The 24,100-nt window shown below is 47.6% G+C and overlaps 1 protein-coding gene across 1 annotated transcript; it reads left to right on the top strand.

Moving 5' to 3' along the window:
* The first annotated feature begins 378 nt into the window (after positions 1–378).
* LOC121276873 (sialic acid-binding Ig-like lectin 15) lies at positions 379–22,154 on the top strand. Its single transcript, XM_041185464.1, has 6 exons — positions 379–771; positions 6,084–6,494; positions 13,327–13,710; positions 14,437–14,467; positions 17,769–17,830; positions 19,724–22,154. Exons 1-6 carry the CDS (start codon positions 738–740, stop codon positions 19,771–19,773), a joined length of 972 nt encoding a protein of 323 aa, XP_041041398.1. The 5' UTR covers positions 379–737; the 3' UTR covers positions 19,774–22,154.
* The last annotated feature ends 1,946 nt before the right edge of the window (positions 22,155–24,100 follow it).

Here is a 24,100-nt window from a genome sequence, read left to right as displayed (position 1 = left end):
CTCAGAGTGCAACATGGTGTGTGTCCATAACCCCATTCCCATTGCACTGTCTGACTATCTGTGACGACCGTATTGAAATGCGTGCCACATCCATTGATTGTATTGAAGCCCCTCCTGATCCAGGTGTGAAACTGGAACATGATTGTACTTTATCTGAGGGCCGTTGTGAAATGTTTTGGAAACTGCTTTCAGGTATTTTACGAATGAGGTACATTTGACCAAATTTTTTTTTTTTTAAAAAAAAACACCCTGATGCATGCTTGAGTTTCTCTGTCCAGCACTTTCCGCTTTTGTTGCACCGGAAATATTAACCCAGCCGCTGAATATTCCCGTGTGACTTTCCGATGACAGAAACTGACAGAGTGGGCTGAAGGTTCATCCCGAGGAATTGGAGAGGCGTCTCAGTTCTGGAAGTAGCAGCAGGGACCGGGGTGGGGGTTTAAATTGTTTTGTTAAAGCAAAGGTGCTTCAATGGTTTCACCAGCTGTGACTGACGGGAGGAATTGTATTTAATACCCGGAAGAGCCGAGCCATTAGAGCTCAGGAGGGACTTTCCGCTGCTGGATGCGCAATTTCTGCTTTCGGTTCCCCCAGGCAAAAAAAAAAAATTGTTTCTCTCTCTCTCTTCTCTCCCTCACGTTAGAGAAGGAAGCGAGGTGACTTCCTCGGTGGGGTTAGCGAAGCCAGAGAGAGAGAGAGAGACTTTGAGACGGTGTCTGTACAGAGCAAAGCTGAAAATGATGTGGCTGCTGCTGTTTGTGTCGGTCCCAGGTATGTACTTGCTGATCAGTCTGTAACTGGCCGGTTGGCTGCTGCTCTTATCAACTGCGAGGGAGGGGGACAAGGGCAGACTGAGGAAGGGAGTCCAAACAGAAAGTGCTGGGAAAGCTCAGCCGGTTCTGCGGCAGCGTCTGTGGAGAGGGAAACATTTGGAGTTCAAAAAGGGAATAGGTGGGGGGAGAGACTCGGGTTAGGTTAGCTCAGTAACCTGTGTAGATCAAGACAGATTTACTTATTAGTGAAAATAGTGAGGGATATCCCACCACCTTTTCTCTGCTGTCACTGGACTAAATAATCCAGTCGCCCAGGTTAATGCTCTGGGTCCAAAAAATGGATCAATTAATAAATCTGGATTTAAAAATAATGGTGACCATGAAACCATCATTTATTGTCACAAAAAAACCCATCTGGTTCACTAATGTCCTTTTTTTAGAGGGAGGAAATCTGGGCTACATGTGACTCCAGACCCACAGCAACGTGGTTATCTCTGAAATAGCCTAGCAAGCTACTCAGATTAAAGATGGGTAGCAGGTGCTCACTTGCCAGTGAGGTCCACATCCCCTGAAAGAATAAAGGCAAAAGAGGGAGAGAGGGTTGAGGGAGGGCAGCTCCGGAGCTCAGGGGCCAAGCAGCTGAAGGCACGTCCGCCTTTGGCAGAGTGAGTACAACCAGGGGTGCTCAAGAGGCCAAAATTGGGGGAGCGCAGATATCTCTGGTGTTGTGGGGCTGGAGGAGATCACAGGGATGGGGGTGGGGATGGGGCAGTGCGGCCAATGAGGAATTCGAAAACAAGGTTGAGAATTTTAAAACCAAGGCCTCGCTTGACCAGGAGCTAATGTGGGTCAGTGAGCACAGGGGTGATGGGGCAATGGGACTCGGCCTGAGTGAAATCAGGGACGGACTCAAGTTTACGGAGAATAGAATGTAGGAGACCAGCCAAGGAAGCTAGCTAAACGTTGACCCGAAATGTTAACTCCTGCTTCTTTCTCCTCGGATGCTGCTGAGTATTTCCAGCATTTCCCGGTTCTTATTTCAGAAATTCCAGCCGCCGAGGTATTCTGCTGTTCGATAAGTTAGATAAACGCGAGGGATAAAGGATTGCGGTCTATGCCTATATTTCCTAAAGTTTAGACAAACCATGTCCTTCAAATGTATAGGACGGGATTTTCCAATGGCGCCCGAGATGTACGAGTGTAAACTAGTGTGTGACGGTGTCAGGCAAGGGTCCCAACATCACCGCGCACTTGCACGATATTTCGGTCAGTGGGTGTGCGCGAGAATCGGCAGATCGCTCGCTGACAATTAAGAGGCTGTTCAGCCCATTGATCGCTCAACGGAAGTGAATTTTTTTCCCTGCCCATCCAACCTGACGGTTGGGGGTGGGGTGGGGGGGTGGGGGTGGGGGTCTGAAAAAGGCCAAGCGGCCTTTGGATTTTTGAGGAAGCCTCGTCCATGGGCAGAATGAGGTTTCCGATGTTAACTTAAAAATCAAAATAAAAATTTTTGAAACTCAAGTTCATTTTAAATCTTTTTTTTAAATGTTAGGTATCTTCAGCCCCCTGAGGCAGCTCTGAGCCTTCAGGGACCTTTCAGTGCGTGCTCTCCCTCCTCCCCTGCGCCCGCTCAGACTTCAGCGCTCGTGCTCCTCCTGCCCCTACCCCAGCAGGGCTGAGGCTACCAGCGCACGATTCACTCTGGCTGGGCGTTAATTGGCCAGTCAGTGTGAAATCGAGGCCAGGGCCTGATTACAGGCAGGCGGTCCATTGAGGGGAAAATCCTCCCCCTTCTGAAGGGACTTGAGAGAGGATGTTTCCTCTCCTGGGGAAATCCAGAGCATGGGGCTACAGTCTCACAACAAGAAGCCGGCCAAGGGTAGAAATTTTTTCATTCAAGGGGTTGTGATTTTTTTTGGGGGGGAATTCTCTATCCCACAGACCTGTGGGTGCTCAACCGCTGAGCGTATTCAAGACAGAGGTGTTTGGATACTAAAGGAATCCGGGGATCAGCCAGGAAGCTCCTGCTGCATGTTTGTATCGAGGGCAGAGGCTCGAAGGGCTGAATGGCCTTTTCCTGATCGAATTTGTTATCTTCTTGTGTATACGAGCCGTGGGTGCAATCCTCCCAGTCTAGTTTGGATGGGCACCAAGGCAGGCCAGGATATTCCGGAGAAATTTGCGTCAGGTCAACAGCCAAACACGTTCCTGCCTCTGGGCGGGCATTCCGGAGGCGAGTCAGTACTGGCAGAGGCTTCCCGCCCAGCAGCGGCAGGTAGCCAATAATGAAATGGCCTGATCAGTGTCGCTGCCAGAATCTTCCCCCCCCCCGACCCCCAACTGAGGGCCAAGCCTGCCAGGGGCCTGGAGCTGGCTTGTCAGTGGCTGGCCTGGGGGCCCATGAGGCTTCCTGTTCTAACCCCCCATCCCTGGAGCAGCTTTTATCAGTCGGAGTGAGACTGCAGAGCTCAGTGGTACAGAGGGATCTGGGCGTCCTGGTAGATGAATCCGGAGAAGTTAGCGTAGACCAAATGAGTCCGAAGGCAAATGGATTGCAAAGGGAATCGAGTATAAAAATAGGGAACTTCTACTGCAGCTGTAAAGGACCTTGGGTCACATCTGGAGTACTGTTGTCTAGTTTTGGTCTCCTTATTTGAAAAAGGATATAATTGCGCTAGAAGCGGTTCAGAGAAGGTACACTTGGCTGATGCTTGAAATGAAGGGCTTACCTTATGAGGAAAGGCTGGACAGGCTGGGCCTATATCTATTGGAATTTATAAGAATGAGAGGGAATGTGATTGAAACGTATAAGATTCTGAGGGGACTTGACAGGGTGGATGTTGAGAGGATGTTTCCCCTTGTTGGGGAATCTAGAACTAGGGGACACAGTTTAAAAATTAGGGGTTTCCAATTTAAGATAGATGAGGAGAAATTTCTTCCCTCAGAGTTGTTAGTCTGTGGAATTCTCTTCCACTGAGAGCAGTGGAGGCTGGGTCAATGAATATTTTTGAGGCTAAGTTGGACAGATTTTTGATCTATCAGGGAGTCAGGAGTTATGGGGAGGACAGGCAGGAAAGTGGAGTTGAGGCCACAATCAGATCAGCCATGATCTTATCGAATGGTGGAGTGGGCTCGAGGGGCCGAATGGCCTACTCCTCCTAATTCTTGTGTTGAGGGCCAAAGATCTTGCTGCCGCCCAACCTGTGAAGATGTTTCCCCTCCACATGGTGGCCCTCCAGATGTGGCCATCATTTATTTCATTGAATTCTAACCTGGTAGAGGGTTGTGTCAAGATGGAGGTGCCCTCATGTTTCCCCTCTCCCCCTCCCCCACCTCCCCCTCCGGCAGTGGCAACGCCCACCAGCTCCAAGAGGGCTGCCATCCTTCCAAGGCTATGGTTTCCCTGGTTGGACCCGCCCCCTACCCCTAATTGGACAACAGACCCAGAGCCTGCCTTTTAATTGGCCACTTTCTGGAAGATGGACCCTGACATTCAGAGCAGGGGATTTGAACCCAGGAATGGTTCTGATTCGTGCTCATTTTCTAAGAGCAGGAGATTCCATCCAATGAGAACAGTGGGGAACACCCATTGCATTCCATCACTCATGGGGAGAAATGGACCATTATTTTACTGTGGTGGAATTATTTAAATTCCATGGGATTCCAGAAATATCCTGAGGTTTGTGGTTTTTAACTCCAGCCTCTTGAAAACCACCAACCAGAGGCCTGGTCAGGTGAAGTTTGTTGGATATTCCATAGGACATGACAGTAGCTCAACCAGCTAGTTTCCAGTGAACACTCTCTCACAGAACCCTACACTGGTGAGGGTTATGGAATCGAGCGCTGGCTTAACCACAATGAAGGAAGACTCTAGAATGACATTCCGGTATTCATGAACTGAAAATTTAAAGCTTAATTTTATTCTTGCCTTGTGACATCTGTGGTTCTCATGAGAGTGTGAATCATGCAGCTTAGTAGGAGGCCACTCTACCCATCATGCTAGCTCTTGGAGTCACAGAACGGTCACAGCAAGGACGGAGGTCATTCAGCCCTTCTTGTCCATGCTGGCTCTCTGCCAAGTATAATTTCACCTAGTTCTCTCCCTCCCCTCCCCCGTAGCCCTGCTAAAACCTCAAGTACTTATCCAGTTCCCTTTTGAAAGCCACTGTTTTTTTTAATTCATTCACAGGATGTGGGCTTCACTTTACCCTCGTTGCCCTTGTTGAGGGACATTTAAGAGTCTAGACTAAGGACAAGAGATTTCCTTCCCTAAAGGGCATTAGGGAACCAGATGGGTTTTCCCAACAATCAACAATGGTTTCATGGTTATCAGACTATTAATTCCACCATCTGCCATGGTGGGATTTGAACCAGCATTATCCTGTATCTCTGACAATACCACTACACCACCGCCTCCCCCTGTATTCCAGATCCTAACCACTCGCTGTGTACGAATACTCATTGTTGTGTTGCCTTTGGCTCTTTTGCCAATTACCTTAACACTCTGTCCTCTGAGTGGTTTTCAAGAGGTTAAGATTACAGAATTAAAAAACCTAAAACTCCGAGAACATTTCTGGAATCCCATGGAATTTAAATAATTCAGTCACCGTAAAATAAATCACCCATTTCTTTTCATCAGTGCTGTAATAGAGTGGGATTTCCCCACTGCTTTCATTGTTTGTCTCAGAGTAAGTGGGGAACAACAGGGACTACGGTGCCTCGTATAAATCACAATAGGCTGAATTATATGATTATATTTCCCATGTTTTATTTATAATTTGGAATCCTATCAGTTGAGGTCCTCTTTAAAATAAAAAGGCAATCTTATCATGGAATCACAGAATAGTTACAGTGCAGCAGGAGGCCATTCGGTCCATCGTGTCTGTGCTGGCTCTCTGCAAGGGGCAACTCGCTTGCCCCACTCCCCTGGCTTTTCCCTGGAGGGAATTCCCTCTTGAGTACCTCGACTGAACCTGCCTCCCCCATACTCTCAGGCAGCTCATTCCAGATCCTAACCACTCACTGAGTAAAATAAGCCTTTCCTCATGTCACCACTGGTTCTTTCACCAATCACCTTAAATCTGTGCCCTCCGGTTCTTAATCCTTCTGCCAGTGGGAACAGTTTCTCTCTATCTACTCATGTCCAGATCCCTCGTGATTTCGGATGGCTCTATCAAATCTCCTCTTCTCGGAGGAGAACAATTGTTAGAGGATTTTAGCCTCCTCCTGGGATTGATGGGAAGACCGAAGTGATGTTATTTGTCTGAGGGCCATTAAAGACACCATTGATTGACACTCTGACTCTTGTAGTTCCTGTAGGAAGTAACGGAGTGTCATTGTCCGTGGGAGTACCGAGGAGAGTGAATGGGACAGTCGGAACCTCTGTCGTTCTGCCTTGCAAGTTCAGCTCCCCCTATACGCAGTACACTACCTTCGAGATTACAGTCACCTGGAAGGTGAAGGTGTTTTATATCGGGCCAGTTCTCTTCAGCTCGACAAACAGAGCCAAGCTCGACGGGGAGTTTGAAAACGTGGTTAACACAAACGTCGACAACCGGTACAGACTGGCCGGGGACCCCCGGAGAAACAACGTTTCTTTAGAGGTGAAAAATGCCACACTAGATGACAACAGTCAGTACTTCTGTCGTGTGGAAGTCAAACGTCAGGGCTTATCTCCTTATATGGAAGAAACCAACCCTGGAATCACCCTGAAAATAACAGGTAAATTCATCATGAACCAAAATTGCTGGGGAGGCGGCTGGGGGTGGGGGGGTGGTGGGGAGTACTGGGTGGGGGTAGATGAGACCATAAGACCATAAGACATAGGAGCAGAAATTAGGCCATTCGGCCCATCGAGTCTGCTCTGCCATTCAATCATGGCCGATAAGTTTCTCAACCCCATTCTCCCGCATTGTCCCCGTAACCTTCGATCCCTTTACCAATCAAGATAAGACCAAGATGAGCCCTGAGTCTGACAGATGGTTGAAAATTTCTTGCTCTTGCTCTGAGATCCTTTGTAACGTGCATCACCCTTGAAATGTTTTACTACGTCGACGGCGCTCAGTGAATGCAAGTTGTTGTTCGATTGCTCCTCCTCCACAGCCTTCCTGCAACCCCTGACATGGTCAGTCACACCATTCTCATCCAGCACCTTCCCAGGATGTGTAGGCAGTCCATGTAAACCAGTAGGTGGCCTGTGGAACCAGCTCATTGGCACTGCCCTCAGCTGGTTCCACTCTTACCCATCCAGCCAGAACAATGCTTTCTGTTCCCAGCCCTCCATGGTCATTTCAGGGGTACCTCGGCTCCTGCTGCTTGACCTCCCCTCCCCTCATCTACACGCGACCTTTTGATGACATTGACACACTCACACCGATGACACCCAGGTCTACCTTGCCATCAGCTCCCGAGTCCACTCCATTCCCACTGCGTTTTCAGACTGACTGGTTGACATCCTGTTATGATCCCAGCCGATGTTACTGCTGGACAAGTCAGATCCCAGGATGGAACCCGACTTGATAGATCCTAATTTTTATTTTTTTCTTTAGAAATGTGGAGAGTGGCTACTGAACAGAGTCACAGGAGTCAGCTAATGAACTTTTAACAAAAGAATAAAACATTTATTAAACAAGCAAAGATGAACTATATTATAGTACTCCTTCACCCATAGCTCTACCTTTACAGATATTTTTAAAATTCATTCACGGGATGTGGGCGTCGCTGGCTGGGCCAGCATTTATTGCCCATCCCCAATTGCCCTTGAGAAGGTGGTGGTGAGCTGCCTTCTTGAACCGCTGCAGTCCATGTGGTGTAGGTACACCCACAGTGCTGTTAGGGAGGGAGTTCCACGATTTTGTCCCAGCGACAGTGAAGGAACGGTGATATATTTCCATGTTAGGATGGTGAGTGGCTTGGAGGGGAGCTGGCAGGTGATGGTGTTCCTGTGTATCTGCTCCCCTTGTTCTTCTTGTTGGTAGTGGTCATGGGTTTGGAAGTTGCTGTCTAAGATGCCTTGGATGAGTTCCTGCAGTGCATCTTGTAGATGGTACACACACTGCTGCTACTGTGCATCGGTGGTAGAGGGAGTGAATGTTTGTGGATGGGGTGCAAATGAAGCGGGGCTGCTTTGTCCTGGATACTGTCAAGCTTCTTGAGTGTTGTGCTAGCTGCACTCATCCAGGGAAGTAGAGAGTATTCCATCACACTCCTGACTTGTGCCTTGTAGATGGTGGACAGACTTTGGGGAGTCAGGAGGTGAGTTACTTGTTGCACTATTCCTAGCCTCTGACCTGCTGTTGTAGCTACAGTAATTATATGGCTCGTCCAGTTCAGTTTCTGGTCAATGGTAACCCCCAGGATGTTGAATTTTAAAACAATGCCCCCTAGTTCTGGACTCACCCACAAGAGGAAACATCCTTTCAATACAAAAACAGAATTACCTGAAAAAACTCAGCAGGTCTGGCAGCATCGGCGGAGAAGAAAAGAGTTGACATTTTGAGTCCTCATGACCCTTCGACAGAACTTGAGTGAGTCCAAGAAAGGGGTGAAATATAAGCTGGTTTAAGGTGTGGGTGTGTGTGGGTGTGTGTGGGTTTGTGTGGCTGAGTGTGTGTGTGTGGGGGGCGGGGGGGAGAGAGAGAGAAGTGGAGGGGGTTGGTGTGGTTGTAGGGACAAACAAGCAGTAAACCCCCCCCCCACACACACACACACACACACACCTTAAACCAGCTTATATTTCACCCCTTTCTTGGACTCACTCAAGTTCTGTCGAAGGGTCATGAGGACTCGAAATGTCAACTCTTTTCTTCTCCGCCGATGCTGCCAGACCTGCTGAGTTTTTCCAGGTAATTATGTTTTTGTTTTGGATCTCCAGCATTCGCAGTTTTTTGTTTTTAACTTCCTTTCAATGTCCACCTTGTCAAGACCATTCAGGATCTTATATACTTCAATCAAATCACTCCTCACTCTTCTAAACTCCAGTGGAAACAAGCCCAGTCTGTCCAACCTTTCCTCATAAAACAACCTACTCATTCTGGGTATCAATCTAGTAAACCTCCTTTGAATCGCCTCCAATGCATTTACATCCATCCTTAAATAAGGAGACCAAAACTGCACACAGTATTCGAGGTGCAGTCTCACCAATGCCCTGCATAACTGAAACGTAACATCCTTACTTTTTTAAAAAAATGCTGGAAAAACTCAGCAGGTCCGACAGCATCTGTGGAGAGAAAGACAGAGTTAACGTTTCGAGTCCGAATGACTCTTCTTCAGAGCTAAAGGGAATTTGAAATGTGGTGAAATTTATACTGCTTAAGGGAGGTGGAACAGGTGGAGCTGGATAGAAGGCCAGCGATAGGTGGAGGCTAAGGAGAGATTGCGAAATATGTCATAAACAAAAGGTCAAAGGGATGTTAATACCAGTGATACTGGTTAAAGGAGATGCCAATGGTGACATTAAGAGTGGAAAGCAGAATGTGATAATGGCAAGACCAGGGGAAGTGACAGACAGCCCCACTGGGGATGGGTCAGGGGGAGGGGATGGTGGTGGAAAAAAAAATCAAAAAGGCTAAAATGGAAATAAATTATAAAAATAATAATAATGAAAATAAGTGGGGAAAAAGATAAAAAAATAAATAAAAGTTAAAAAATAAAAATGAATATAGAGAAAAGTAGATGATCCAAAAGGGGATGGGGATGGTGGAGAGAGTTCATGACCTGAAGTTGTGGAACTCAATATTCAGTCCGGAAGGCTGTAATGTGCCCAGTCGGAAGATGAGGTGCTGTTCCTCCAGTTTGCGTTGAGCTTCACTGGAACATTGCAGCAAGCCAAGGACGGACATGTGGGCAAGAGAGCAGGGTGGTGAGTTGAAATGGCAAGCGACAGGGAGGTCTGGGTCATGCTTGCGGACAGACCGAAGGTGTTCCGCAAAGCGGTCACCCAGTCTGCGTTTGGTCTCTCCAATGTAGAGGAGACCGCATTGGGAGCAGCGAATGCAGTAGACCAAATTGAGGGAAGTGCTTGAAAGGAATGTTTGGGCCCTTGGATGGTGAGGAGGGGGGAGGTAAAGGGGGCAGGTGTTGTGCGGTTGCATGGGAAGGTGCCATGGGAGGGGGTTGAGGTGTAGTGGGAGATGGAGGAGTGGACCAGGGTGTCCCGGAGGGAGCGATCCCTACGGAATGCCGCCGGGGGGGTGAAGGGAAGATGTGTTTGGTGGTGGCATCATGCTGGAGTTGGCGGAAATGGCGGAGGATGATTCTTTGAATGCGGAGGCTGGTGGGGTGAAAAGTGAGGACAAGGGGGACCCTATCATGGTTCTGGGAGGGAGAGGAAGGTGTGAGAGCAGAGGCGCGGGAGATGGGTCAGACACGGACCCCATTTATTTACAGTTATAGATTACAAGCATGAACCTCCTAATCAGTAACCACAGTTTCAGTCTGTTCCTATTTATAAGGACACAGGTGAATCCTTAGTTAATGCCCACTACCTGCATACAATTACATAAAATTACTATACGATCACCAGGACGTGGGTTGATTAGAGAGCTGATTGCAAAGCTAGAGGGAATTGCAGAGATGGAGAGTGGTGAAGCCCGAGAGAAAGTTTAAAATAAGGAATAGAATGTTAACTATGATGTATTGGAGGAGATGGGGGCATAGTGGTAATGTCACTGGTATAGTAATCCTGAGGCCCAGGCAAGTGCTCTGGAGACATGGGTTCAAATCCCACCTTGGCAGCTGGTGGAATTTATATTTAGAATTGAAAGCTCCTCTCAGTAATGGTGACCATAAGCTATCATTGATTGTTGTAAAAACCTATCCGGTTCACTAATGTCCTTTAGGGCAGCAAATCTGCCATCCAGACCATGTCTGGCCTACATGTGACTCCAGACCCCAGCAATGTAGCTGACTCTTAAGTGACTCAGCCTCTGAAATGGCTGAGCAAGCCACTCAGCTCAAGAGCAATTAGGTATGGGCAACGAGTGCTGCAAGACCCAGACAGCGATGTCCATATCTCATGAAAGAATAAAGAAAAGGAATTGTTGGAGCAGGAGAATAATTCCCCAAAACCAGGGGAGTGGAACAGGAAAGGTCCCAAGAGGACAGTCTAGTCAAAGGAAGAACAGGAATCTGGAAAAGGTCCTGTTCAGTGGAAGTGAAAATAAGGAGCAGAAAGGAAGGCTCCAGGCTTAAAGAGAAGAAAGCTGCAGAATGCAGACTTAAAGCAAAACAGGTTTGCGAGAAGCCAGAAGATCCAAGGGGACAGCTGAAGGTCTGTAACTCTTTTTACCATGGGCACGTGAAGCAGTGGTGTTCTGTTGGCATGGCTGAGTCATTGAGAGACAGTGCATGGAAGAAAGCTTGATTGCATGTGGCGATCCAGGAGAGAGGAAGATCGGAGGCAAGAGTTTGAAACCCTGGATGTGGACCCTTGTGGAAGGCATCTGAGAGAAAGCGACATTTGGGAGAAGATTCCAAAGCGAGTTTTTTCAAGAGGAGATTGGAAACCCTCGTGTGAAAGATGGAGTTCAGTGAGACTGGTTAGCTCACGGTGTGACAAGTGTCTGGGTTGAGGGATCCATAGCATCTGTTTGGGGTGGTATCTGTCACTTGGTTTCAGAGTGTGGTGTGTCTGAGGAACTCCTTTAGTGATGTCCTGGGACCGAAGTGATTGGCCTCCAGTGACCACAGCTCTGTTCCTTTGTGCTAGGTATGACTCCAACCAGCGGAGAGTTTTCCCCCTAATTCCCACTGACTCCAGTTTTGCTAGGGCTCCTTGATGCCACACTCGGTCAAATGCTGCCTGGATGTCAAGGGCAGTCACTCTCACCTCACCTCGGGAGTTCAGCTCTTGTTAGACAAGGAAATCAAAGGTTATTGGTGGTAGATGGGAATGTGGAATTCAAAACACATACAGATCAGCCATGATCTTATTGAATGGTGGAGCATGCTCAAGGGGCTGAATGGCCTCTTTCTGCTCCTACTTCATATGTTCGTATGTCTACGTTTGAACCACAAGGTTGCAATGAGGTCAGGAGCTGATTGGCCCTGGCAGAACCCAAACTGAGCGTCATGAGCAGGTTATTGCTGAGGAAGCGCCAGAAGAGCATAAGAAAACATGAAATATGAGCAGGAGTAGACCATACTCGTGCCTGCTCCACCAATTAGTATGATCTTGGCTGATCTTGGGTTTCAACTTCAGTAAACCACCTACTGCCCATATACCTTGATTCCTGGGAGACCAAAGCTCTGTCTAATCCAACCTTAAATATATTCAGCAATGGAGCTGAATCCTCAGGGGTAGAGAATTTCAACCCTTTGAGTGAAGAAATTTCTCCTCACCCCCTCTCCTAAACGATTGACCTCTTATCCTGAAATGTGCTGTTTGATCGTACTTGTCAACAGCCCCTTCCAACACTTCGCTGATGGAGCACCACCCACCCCCTCTATCCGGGTATCCCAGGAGAGGGAACGCATGGTGTCCACTGGTATGCCTGAGGCCTTCAGGGACCAATGGAAATGAGGAGGACTGGAGTCCACCATTAACCCAGGAAATATCACCTAAATTCGATTGGTTAACTTTAATAATAGAGTATTGAGCCTTTTGTTCCAGTGTATTAGTGGTGCCTCTTTTGAATGGGGCATTTAGTTCCTCTTTACTGGCATCATTCTCGTTGGAGCAACAAAACAAGATATAAATAGGAACAGAATGAAACTGGGGTAGTTGGGGTTAGGAGGTGGGTATCTCTGCAAATAAGCGCTTAAAAATGTGCAAAGATTGGCTCCAATTCTATCCCTCTCAATCTAACATTCCTGAGTAGAACAGGCCTGCAGCAAACCCTCCATTTCTCTACTCTTGGCTCTTATGCATCATTCTTTCACTAGCACACTGGTATTAAGGGAGCCGAGACAGGTAGGGGGAGTTAAAACTCAAGACCAGCAATGGTCTAATTGAATAGTGGAATGGGTTAGATAGATTGAATGGCTTCCCCGCTATTCCTATGTTCCTTCCTAGGAACCATCTTTGGCACCATACTTTCCAGACCCCAAACTCTGGAATTCCCTTTTCCACTGTCCTCTTCTCCTTTAAGACTCTCTTTATAGCCAATCAAGTAATGTTTGAAATGTAGTCACTGCTGTAAGAAAACACGGGAGCCAATTGTGCACAACAAGCTCCCACAACTCTGATCATAACCAGATAATCTGTTTTGGTGATGTTGATTGAAGATTAGTGTAGCAGAAAGAACTTCCCTGCTCCTCTTCAAAATAGTGGCTGTGAGATCCTTAACGTTAGCTTGAGAAAGCAGACTCCCTCAGTACCACACTGTGTGTCAGCCTAGATTAGAAGTAGGACTGAAGTATCACTTTTATATCTTCCTCTTTCTAGTCTTACAAATAATATTTGATCACCTGCTTCCTTCTCCAGCCCAGTGAGTCATCCAGCCAGTGCCCTGTCTGACTAACTACACTGAATTGACGCATTAATCCCGAGATAAGCTGCTCCATGATTCAGCCTCTTTGCTTTAACTGCTCATCTATCCTCCTTTGTTCTCAGGTCCACCGACCATCTTAAATATGTCTATCCATGCCATTAATGAGACGCAGTTTACCCTCGTGTGCATCGTCAAAGGGGAACCCACTCCAAACATCGTGTGGATCGACTCCCGGAACAACAGCCTCCCCGTCAATGGCAGCGACACCCCAGTAACACCAGGCCCAGGGAAGTATCAGATTGTGGGGGAGCTACATGGCCCAAAGCTTGGAGGGAACTACACCTGCATGGCCACCAACAACCGAGGCAGTGTCACCCAGGTCATCTACTTCACTGGCTTTGGAAAGGACCAGACTCTGCTCAAAGTTATCATTTGTGCTTCGGCTGGAAGTCTCATTTTGATCATCCTGATTGTTATTGCCCTAGTGATCTGGAAGAGAAATAGAGGTGGGTTTTATAATTTAAGAGCTGGTGAGATCATTGTAGTCTTTTTAGATTGGATTCAGTTTAAAAAATATGTGATTTGAGTGTCACATAACATTACAAAGAACGGGGGAGGGGGGAGGGGGTCCCCATCGCAAGGTACACAAGATTCAAAAGATGAGGGAACTGAAAGGAAACAAGAGGGAGAGGCCAAGTCAGGATGGTGAGTGACTTGGAGGGGAACTTTCAAGTGGTGGTGTTCCCATATATCTGCTGCCCCTTTCCTTCTAGATGATATCGGTCATGGGTTTGGAAGGTGCTGTCTAAGGAGCCTTGGTGAACTCCTGCAGTGCATCTTGTAGATGGTACACACTGCTGCTACTGTGTGTCGGGGGTGGAGGGAGTGAATGTTTGTGGATGGGGTGCCAATCAAGCAGGCTGCTTTGTCCTGGATGGTGTCAAGCTTCTTGAGTGTTGTGGGAGCTGCACTCATCCAGGCATGTGGGGAGTATTCCATCACACTCCTGACTTGTGCCTTGTAGATGGTGGACAGACTTTGGGGAGTCAGGAGGTGGGTTACTTGCCACAGGATTCCCAGCCTCTGAGCTGCTCTTGTAGCCACAGTGTTTATATGGCTGGTTCATCTATAAACAGTTGAATGAGACATTTCACCAAATTAATTATTAGCGCCACAGTGAAAGTTTGGTAAATGAAATGCTTCAAATATTTTGCCTTTCTCTCCCCATGCAGGAAAGGCAACATTTACCCCAGCGACAAAAAGGTATGCTTCTGCCTCTCTGTTTTCCTCTGTTAAATGTGTTGATGTGTTTCCTTAAAGTTTGATCATTCTGACAATTTATTGACAAATTAATATTTAATTTGCAAGCAATTTTTTTAGTTGTGACATCCAATCCCCATTGGGATATTCTTTCGTGGGATGTGGGTGTCACTGGCAAGGCCAGCATTTGTTGCCCATCCCTAATTGCCCTTGTACTGAGTGATTTGGAAGGCAGAGGGCAGTTAAGAATCAACCACATTGCTGTGGGTCTGAAGCCACATGTAGGCCAGACCAGGTAAGGGTGGCAGATTTCCTTCCCTAAAGGGATATTAGTGAACCAGATGGGTACGACAATCAATGATAGTTTCATGGTTACCATCATGGTCACCATTACTGAGACTAGCTTTATATTCAACAACAAAAAGAGAAAATGCTGGAAAAACTCAGCAGGTCTGACAGCATCTGTGGAGATAGAAACAGAGTTGATGTTTCAAGTCTATGATTCTTCTTCAGAGCTCTATGTTCCACAGTTATTAATTGAATTTAAATTCCACCAGCTGTTGTGATGGGATTTGAACCCATGTCCCCAGACACTAGACTGGGCCTCGGCATTACCAGTCTAATGATGTTGCCACTAAGCCACCACCTAACCCAAATAGGTCCAGATACCCATCAGGTTCCCATGAGGATACAGCTCACAGCTATTCTGAATCTGCCCACACAATGGAATACAACACCTGAAAGTGTAATGGAAGCAGATTCAATAGTAACATTCAGAAGGGAATTGGGAAAACATTTGTAGGGAAAAATTAAAGGTCTAAGAGGAAAGAGCGGGGGGAGTCTGAGTCTAACTGGATAATCTTTCAAAGGGCCAGGATAGGCACAATGGGCCGAAAGATCACGATTCATTGAATTTCAGGATTGGATGAGGCATAACAGAAGAATATAAGAAATAGAGCAGGAGTAGGCCATTTGGCCCACCCTCCCCCACCCCCCCACCAGTCAATAAAGATCATGGCTGGTCTGATTATAGCCTCAACTCCACTTTCCTGCTGTCCCCCCCCATAACCCTTCACTCCCATATTGATCAAAAGTCTGTCTAACTCAGCCTTGAATATGTTCAACGACCCAGCCTCCACTGCTCTCCAGTGAAGAGACTTCCAAAGACTAACAACCCCCTGAGAGAAGGAATTCCTCCTCATCTCCATCTTATTTGGGAGACCCCTTATTTTGAAACTGTGGTCCCTGGTCCTAGACTCCCTGCGCCCCACCCCATGAGGGGAAACATCCTCCTATCAAGCCCCCTCAGAATCTTATGTTTCAATAAGATCATTTTTTATTTTCTTAAACTCCAATCAACATAGGCCCAGCCTGCCCAAAAGCACCCTCATAACGCAAACCCCTCGCCTCAGGAATCAGCCTAGAGAACAGTGATTCCCTCCCCGGCCAAATACCCGTCTGACTCTCGCAAGTGAATCATGGCCAGGGGGGTTTCTGGCTCTCACTCTCTGTAAACCTCCCAAGAGAGTGCAGTCCACCGGGAAACTACTTACACTGTTTCACTTTGAAATGATGTTCTTTCTTTCTGAGCACTCCTAACTTTAGGGAGAGCAATGTTGACCAGACTAGCCAGTCGAGAAGCTGGTGGGATTAACAGCAATGCTAGTTTTATCCCAGCCCTCCAAATTCACACTCTACTGAAGTCACTAAAGTCAAAATGACATTCCTCCCAATCCCACCGGTTTCCTTGAAATCGGTTCCAGTAGCTCTCCATCTTTCACTGACACAGTCTGTCTGCCCGTTCTAGCACAAAGACTTTCTGCTTCCCCCTGTGATACTTTCCACGCTGACCATCTGCTGCTGGAACCTTACCCGTGCCTTTGTTGCCTCCGAAGGGGACTGTTGGGGCGGCAGAGACGGCCACGTTCTCTCTGTGAGGCTTCCCTTCCTGTCCGCCATGTTCTTTGTGGGCCTGACAGCCTCTGGGCTGCTGCAGGGGTGCCACCCCCGTGACATCAGCGCCTTCCCCACCGCAGTGGGGGGTCAGACCCCACCGTCAGCAAAATGTAAGTGACTCCGTAAAAGGGCGACCAATTGGAGAAGGCCTCGCAGCCCGTTATTGGAAGACCTCCCTAGCAGGGAGCTGTCTCCAGTCGCAGCTCCCTCTGTTCTACCGACACCTCTGCCCCCATTCCTGTCACCCCGGAGCCATTAAGATTCAACCCTAAAATTTTCACCCTTGTTTTTGAATCCTCTCCACAGAATCATACAAACGTACGAATTAGGAACAGGAGTAGGCCACTCGACCCCTCGAGCCTGCCCCACTATTCAATACGATCATGGTTGACCTGATTGTAACCTCAACTCCACGTTCCTGTCCAACCCCCAATAACCTTTCACCCCCTTGTCAATCAAGGATCCAACCACCTCGGCCTTAAATATTTTCAAAGATGCTGCCTCCACTGCCTTTTGAGGAAGAGAGTTCCAAAGACTCATGACCCTCTGAGAATCGTTACAGTCCAGAAGGAGGCCACTCGGCCCATCATGTCTGCACCAGCTCCCCGAATGAGCGATTCACTTAGTGCCGTTTTCCTGCCTCCTCCCCGTAACCCTGCACGTTGTTTCTATTTAAATAATCAACCAAAACCCTCTTGAATGCCTCAATCGAACCTGCCCCCACCACACTGCCAGGCAGCGTGTCCCAAGCCCTAACTACTCGCTGTGCGAGAAAGCTTTTTCCTCACCTCGCATTTGCTTCTTTTGCAAAACGCCGTGCCCTCTGGTTCTCGATCCATCTACGAGCAGGAACGGTTTCTCCCTACCCACTCTGCCCAGGACCCTCATGATTTTGAACACTTCTATCAAGTCTCCTCTCGGCCTTTTCCGCTCCAAGGAAGACAGCTCCCCAACTTCTCCCGTCTTTCCTCCTAGCTGAAGTGGCTCATCCCCGGAACCCTGGCCCGGTCGTGGTGGGTCCCACCGTGGGAGATTCAGCGCCACAACCAAAAGCCCACTGACCTCCGGTGGGAGCGGCTGACCCCGGCAGTGGGCAGGGGCTGGAAAATCCCACCCTATGATTTTGTGAAATGACCTGTGATCCTTTTCTGCATTTTATAGAGACCAGTTTTGAGTCATCACCTCTGACTCAGTTATGTGTGTCTCTGGGTGACTGAGGGAGAGGGCTTAAAATGATTTATGGGTTTGTTGGGACTTTACTGTGAATATTTTGTCTGTCCATCATAAAAATTATAGTTTCATTGGATTTTCTTCCTTCGTAAATGCAAATCTTTCTGTCATCTTTTAGTTACCAGATGGACTCACTCGATTATTCTGAAGTGAAACTATGTCAGCAGCAATCGATACCAGGTAACCATAGACCCATTTACAGTGACATCCAACAGCTTAAATAATGATTCAGTTCTTTCACTCGAAGCCGAGATTGTTCTCCTTGGAGTAGAGAGGGTTAAGGAAAGATTTGGCAGAGGTGTTCAGAATAACTGGAGGTTTTGATAAAACGCAGCACGTGCTCATGTAAAAGTCACACTTTTTTTGAGACCAATATTTTAGATTGAAAGTCACAACGTCAACTTTTACAGAGGTAATTTATAAAAAAAATTCTTTCGTGGGATGTGAGTGTTGCTGATGAGGCCGGCATGTGTTGCATGTCCCAACTGTCCTTGCACTGAGTGGTCTCGCTCGGCCATTTCAGAGCCAACCACGTCGCTGTGGGTCTGGAGTCACGTGTAGGCCAGACCAGGTAAGGACAGCAGATTTCCTTCCCTAAAGGGGCATTAGTTTTTTTTTCCACAACAATTGATGATGGTTGTCTTCTGGGACAACATTCTACCCTTGCACTCTGCGAAGTTCCAGAGAATATTGTCTCCCTTTTTAAAAAGAAAAATAAGTCAGCATTGACAGGGTGGAATCTCGTGCCCTCCCCTGTGGTGAGTTTGCAGGCGGGGGAGCTGTTTAATCGGGGTGGAGGGTGAGGAGCGTGCCGTCTGCCCACTTCCCACCCAATTAAATGGACGTTCAAAAAGACACGGTGCCTGATTGAGGGACCTTGCGTGGGGAAAGCCGGGGGGTGGGTTGGGGGGGTGGGGGGGGGGGCGGGGGTGGTAGAACTGCTGAGAGTCACCAGCCACTCCAGCCTTTGCTGCTGACCTCCCTCATTATCCGCTGCCCCCTCCCACTGCCATCACTAAGCTGTTCCTGGCTCCGGCCTTGATCCAAGGCCTCGGGTAGGTGTAGTACCAGCAGCAACCACTGCCAACCTGGTGGTGCTGTTGAGTGCAAAAGAGCTGCCGGCCTCTGATTGGCTAGCAGCTCTTGGCGGGCAGGGCATCTGCCCCTGGGGGGTCAAGGACCCCAGGGGAAAGCCCGCCACTGGGCCTGTCAAGTGCCTGACTGAACAAGATGCACTGGGCCTTCCCGAAAAGAAGCGGTGCAGAGGTCTCTCCGGCTCTTCAGCTGACGGCCAAGAACCCCCATCACCTCCGCAAGATTTCCCCCCCCCCCACCCGAATCTCAGCTGCTAACCCATCACTGTAATTATCTCTTTGTGCCTTTTATGACAATTCAGATTTATTTTTTGCTATAGTTACTCACATTAAGAAGTATTAGGCTGGCCTTTCCAGTTGTAGTCCTGGCATTTAAAGTAATGGCTTCTCTCTCTTTCCAACACTACACACCCTTTGGTTCTGAAATAATTGATCCCTGAAAAGCTAGCATCAGTATTAACGTGAGGTATATGAAAAATTACAATTTTTAGGCCACAAATCATGGGATTGACATTTACATGAGTATATACGGTAGATAAGGAGGAACATTCCAGGTTTAGTAACCAGATGACACATATTTAAGCAATGGGAAATGATACTATTTTTTTTAACCAAGCAAATTGGTTTGACTTGGAATATGCCTGAAAAGCTGGTGGAAGCAGAACATTCTAGAAGGAATAAAAGCAAAATACTGCAGATGCTGGAAATCTGAAACAAAAACAGAAAATGGCTGGAAAAACTCAGCAGGTCTGGCAGCATCTGTGGAGAGAGAAATAGAAGAGTCACACGGAGTTGAGATGTTAATCCTGTTCCGCAGAAGCTGCCAGACCTGTTGAGTTTTTCCAGCCATTTTCTGTTTTTCATCTAGAAGGAACCTTGGAGCAGAATACTCTGTTAATTTGGCGGGGTTAGAGCTTTGTTACACAGGCAGAGAGTGAGATTATCCCTAATCCTAAAGCCAATTCCTTCTCTTTTACAGAGGCGCTTTGCGCTGTTCCAGGATCCTCTGAAGTCACAAAGGATAACTGATGGGCTTTGTTGTTTGTGGTACTTGGGCTGCAGCCACAACCTGGGACCAGACATTGCAGGAGGGAGCTTAACCTGTGTGAAATGGCCATTTTGACGTCTTGTGTGGTCTTGTTCTGTGCATCAACGCAATAGGTGTGGCTGGGTGAACTGAGACTTTGACGGGTGGTTTTGTTTTTTTTTTGGATTAGCTGATCGTCTGTGTGCACGAGGAGAGCCATCAATCACCAAAAGCATTCTACCGTCCCATGTGGGATCTCCAGCCTCAACTGACGGGCAGAACATTGCGGTTATCTGTATGAACCATTACATGAAGGCTGGCGAGAGACAGGGACTTGGAGAGTGTGTAGAGGTCCTGTTCAAAGCTTCAGCAGATTTCCTTCTCAGAGAGCGGCCTTCACTGGCATTTATTCCCCCGTCACTTGAGATGATGGTCGTGGCACCTCCTTGGACAGATGAAGATCTTCGCAGCAGCTAAACACAACTGAGAGTCTCACTGATCCATTTTAGATTGAAGAGTCATCCACATCAGTGTGGGACCAGAGTCAGGCCGGTCTGCTCCCCGAAGGACACCCGAGAACCAGTTGGGTTTTAATGCGCAATCCAACAGCTTCATGGTCACTTTTACAGATAACAACTTTTAATTGCCATATTGAACTGAATTCAAATACTTGCATTTGAGCTGATGCTCTCTGGATTATTAGTGTAGTAACATAACCACTACACCAGTGTATCTAACCATCAAGAGTTTGTCCATATAGAGTAATGGAAAGTTGCTTGAGCACGACTGGGATCAGCCAACTTGTTAGGTCTAGTATTTTCTAGCTAACCCAGAGCTGAGTGGGATAAATCCCAGCTCCCAGTGCCAAGTCCTAACTAGGAGAGCTAGGAATCCATGGGGATTATGGAATTCAGCACAGAGTGTAGACTCGGCTCCAGGCTTTTGGATTAACTGGAAATAACGTGGGAGCTGACAGATTTCTCCACAGAATCTGACCATCTCCTTCAGAGGAACGTAGCCAGAAATTGGATGTACACATTTGTACAGCAAACGCAACGTTGGGTTATGGTGGGTAAGGGAATCGGGGTTCTGAGGAAAAGGGGCAATAGAGCTGAAGTACAGATAAGCCATGATCTGCTGAATGCTCGAGGGGCTGAATGGCTTCCTCCTATTCCCATGTTCCCACTGTTGCCGGGTTCATGCCCACCGAGGCTCATCAGTTTAAAACAAACCCCACGTTGCTGAAGTGTTCTGTTCTCCAGCTCCCCCTGGAGGAGGTGGCCTACAGTGCATGTCACACCAGGGATGTGCATTCTCGGAACAGGAGCAAGGCCATGCAGCCCCTTGAGCCTGTTCCAGCATTCAGTCAGGTTGTGGCTGGTCCCTTTCCCTCAGCTCTCCGAGTGTGTCGTCCTCTGCTGCCCCACCTCCGTCATTGTCTCCAAATACAGGATATTCTGTAATAACAGCGCACTGATAGAACCTGTCTCCCCTTGCCATCATTGTACTGAAGGAATAATATATTCCCAATAGGCCTGATCTGTACTTGGTGATTCAGCTGAAAGAATCTTTATCAGATTAGTATTTACTTATTGACCTGTTTGGGGATGGGTTCACACACTCTAGCCATCTAGCTCAGTGAAACGTAAAATGAAGGGAAGGCAGAGGCGGTGACATAGTGGTATTGTTATTGGACTACTATTCCAGAGATCCAGGGTAATGCTCTCCAGGACACAGGTTCGAATCCCACCATGGCAGATGGTGAAAATTGAATTCAATAATAAAAAAAATCTGGAATTAAAAGTCTAATGATGACCTTGAAGCCATCGTTGTAAAAAAACCCAATGCCCCTGAAGGGAAGGAAGTTTGCTGTCTTTACCTGGTCTGGCCTACAGACCTGTGACTCCAGACCCACAGCAATGTGGTTGACTCTTAACTACCCTCTGAACCAGGGCAACTAGGGGTGGGCAATAAATGCTGGCCTAGCCAGTGATGCCCACATCCCATGAATGAATTTTTAAAAAAATGGTTCACACCTCGTCTGGGGCTGTGGTAGGCTTGCCTACTCACACTTGTGGTGCCCCCTCAGGGTTTATACAACCCATTGTCCCTCCCGAAGGGAGAGATACTGATGGCCGTTTGTAGACGATGGTCGGTTACTAATAGATCTGTTTCAGGGCATTTACCTTTACTTGAAAGCCCACATCAGGGGAAGGTAATCCACAATTTTAGGACTTTTTCAATCCTTAGGTGTTTACAACTGAGCCTCTCTTCACAACCCAAGGCCTAAGTGTGGAACCAGTGCTCTTATATTATTCAGATAACAACACAATTTTATTTTTATATAATATATAAATGGTCTAATAAATTGTAATTTAAATCTTTTGCAGGCCATTTCTGAGCCTCTTTTCACTGAATCCCTAGTAAAACATGGTAAGCGTTACGGTGCCAATTCTTAATAAATCCAGAGTTAACGACGTTAGGAAGAAGGAATGACCTCAGTTCACAGGTTTGGTGCACAATCCCACTTTATTCCCCACGTACAGAAATAGTACTCAAAACAAGGCACAGAGGACGTTTGGAACAATTTCCGATTGACTGCACGTCATGAGGGGAAGCAGAAGGTGTTACGTTACCCCGAGTGATTTCAATCATTGGTTAACACTCCAAAAAGGCAGATAAAACAACTAATGTGTGACTTACTTTATCACACAAGTGGCAATTGCATTGAACTCTCCGGCTTCCCGCCTGTATTTGCACAGGGCCGAGCACTTACAGGGAGCACAACTCCAGACTCCCCAAACCTTCCAGCAGAAATTGAGGCTGTCTGGCCTATTATGCCTTTGTCAGCCCTTAGTAAAGAGATGAAATGATCGTACGAACCAGGAGTAGGCCATTTGGCCCATCGAATCGAATTGAGCCACTGAAAAAGATCATGGCCTGACAGACTAATACCTGGAATGGGTGGGGTTGTATTATGAGGAAAGGTTGGACAGACTAGGCTTGTGTCCGCTGGAGTTTAGAAGAGTAAAAGGTGATTTGATTGAAACATATAAGGGGTCTTGACAGGGTGGGTGTGGGGAGGATGTTTCCTCTCGTGGGAGAATCTAGAACTGGGGGTCACTGTTTAAAAATAAGGGGTTGTCCATTTAAAACAGTGATGAGGTGAAATGTTTTCACTCAGGGTCGTGAGTCTTTGGAACTCTCTTCCTGAAAAGGTGGTGGAAGCAGAGTCTTTGAATATTTTTAAGGCAGAGGTGGATAGATTCTTGGTAAGCAAGGGGGTGATAGGTTATCGGGGGTGTGTGTGGGATGCAGATTTCAGGTTACTATCAGGTCAGCCATGATCTTATTCAAAGGCAGAGCAGGCTCGAGGGGCTGAATGGCCTACTCCTGCCCCTTGTTTGTATCATGGCTGATTCACTGTGGCCTCAACTCCACTCTCCCTCCCTCATAAACCCTGACCCTTCACGCACCACCCCTCTAAACCACCACCACATCACCGCCCCCCCCCGCCCCAAAACATCCCCCACCCTTCCCCCCAGATTTAAAAGATTGGAACAGGAAGTGAGGGTTTTTTTCCAGTGCCATCCCAGGTACGGAATCTTTAGATGCTGCCCGAGTTCCTCGACACCTTAAGAAGATAAATAGTCCCACGAGACAGAGCCGACAATCAATATGGATTCAACTGACCATCATTTGTTTACGAGTCGAGTTCTCAGCATGAGAAATGCTTTGTTGTGGAGGGGACTGACTCTGCGTTCAAACTGGGATGGTTCCTGACCTCAGGTGGAGATCATATCATATACCGAAGGCAAGCATCTTAACTTAGGTTTATATAGCACTGTTAACCCCAAGGTGCATCGCAACAGCTGCAATGAAAAGAGTTTGAACCAAGCCAAGTGAGGAGATATCGGGCCGGATTTTCTGAAGATTGGTAATCACTGTCAGGTTGTCACTCTGCTCCTACTTTCTTACCCAACATCAGAGCTCTGCAGTTCTCACCCAGACATCTGAACTGGACCTCTTCAGTAATACCTAACAGTTCTCGGGGGCCCCTTCTGCATAGGGCAGGATCGTCCGTGGAAGCCACGCCACACCCCCTTATTAGCTGCCGTACTTTAGTAAGTCTTCATTCACTAACACGGTGAAAAGCTTTGGGGGCATTTAAATAGCTTTTCACTCACTTAGTGAATGAGTGTGTGAGGTAAGTGGGTAGGGTTGTTCAGGTGATAGGCTGGTGGGCAGGGTGAATCGGGCAATGAGGCAGGTCAGGCTGTGGAGGGGGGGGGAGCGTGGGGTGGTGTGGGGGTGGCGGGTGGTTAGAGG

This window comes from Carcharodon carcharias, chromosome 4 (genome assembly GCF_017639515.1).
Source record: "Carcharodon carcharias isolate sCarCar2 chromosome 4, sCarCar2.pri, whole genome shotgun sequence".
NCBI classification, from domain to species: Eukaryota; Metazoa; Chordata; class Chondrichthyes; order Lamniformes; family Lamnidae; genus Carcharodon; species Carcharodon carcharias.
The sequence above is the reverse complement of the archived record's forward strand: the minus strand, read 5'-3'. Positions and strand labels throughout refer to the sequence as shown.

Excerpts from the sequence above, each read along its gene's own strand:
- LOC121276873 (XM_041185464.1), top strand. The coding sequence starts at position 738 with ATGATGTGGCTGCTGCTGTTTGTGTCGGTCCCAG. Across the intron at positions 772-6,083 it reads GCTGTTTGTGTCGGTCCCAG|TTCCTGTAGGAAGTAACGGA; the intron begins GTATGTACTTGC and ends TGACTCTTGTAG. Across the intron at positions 17,831-19,723 it reads TCAGCAGCAATCGATACCAG|AGGCGCTTTGCGCTGTTCCA; the intron begins GTAACCATAGAC and ends TCTCTTTTACAG.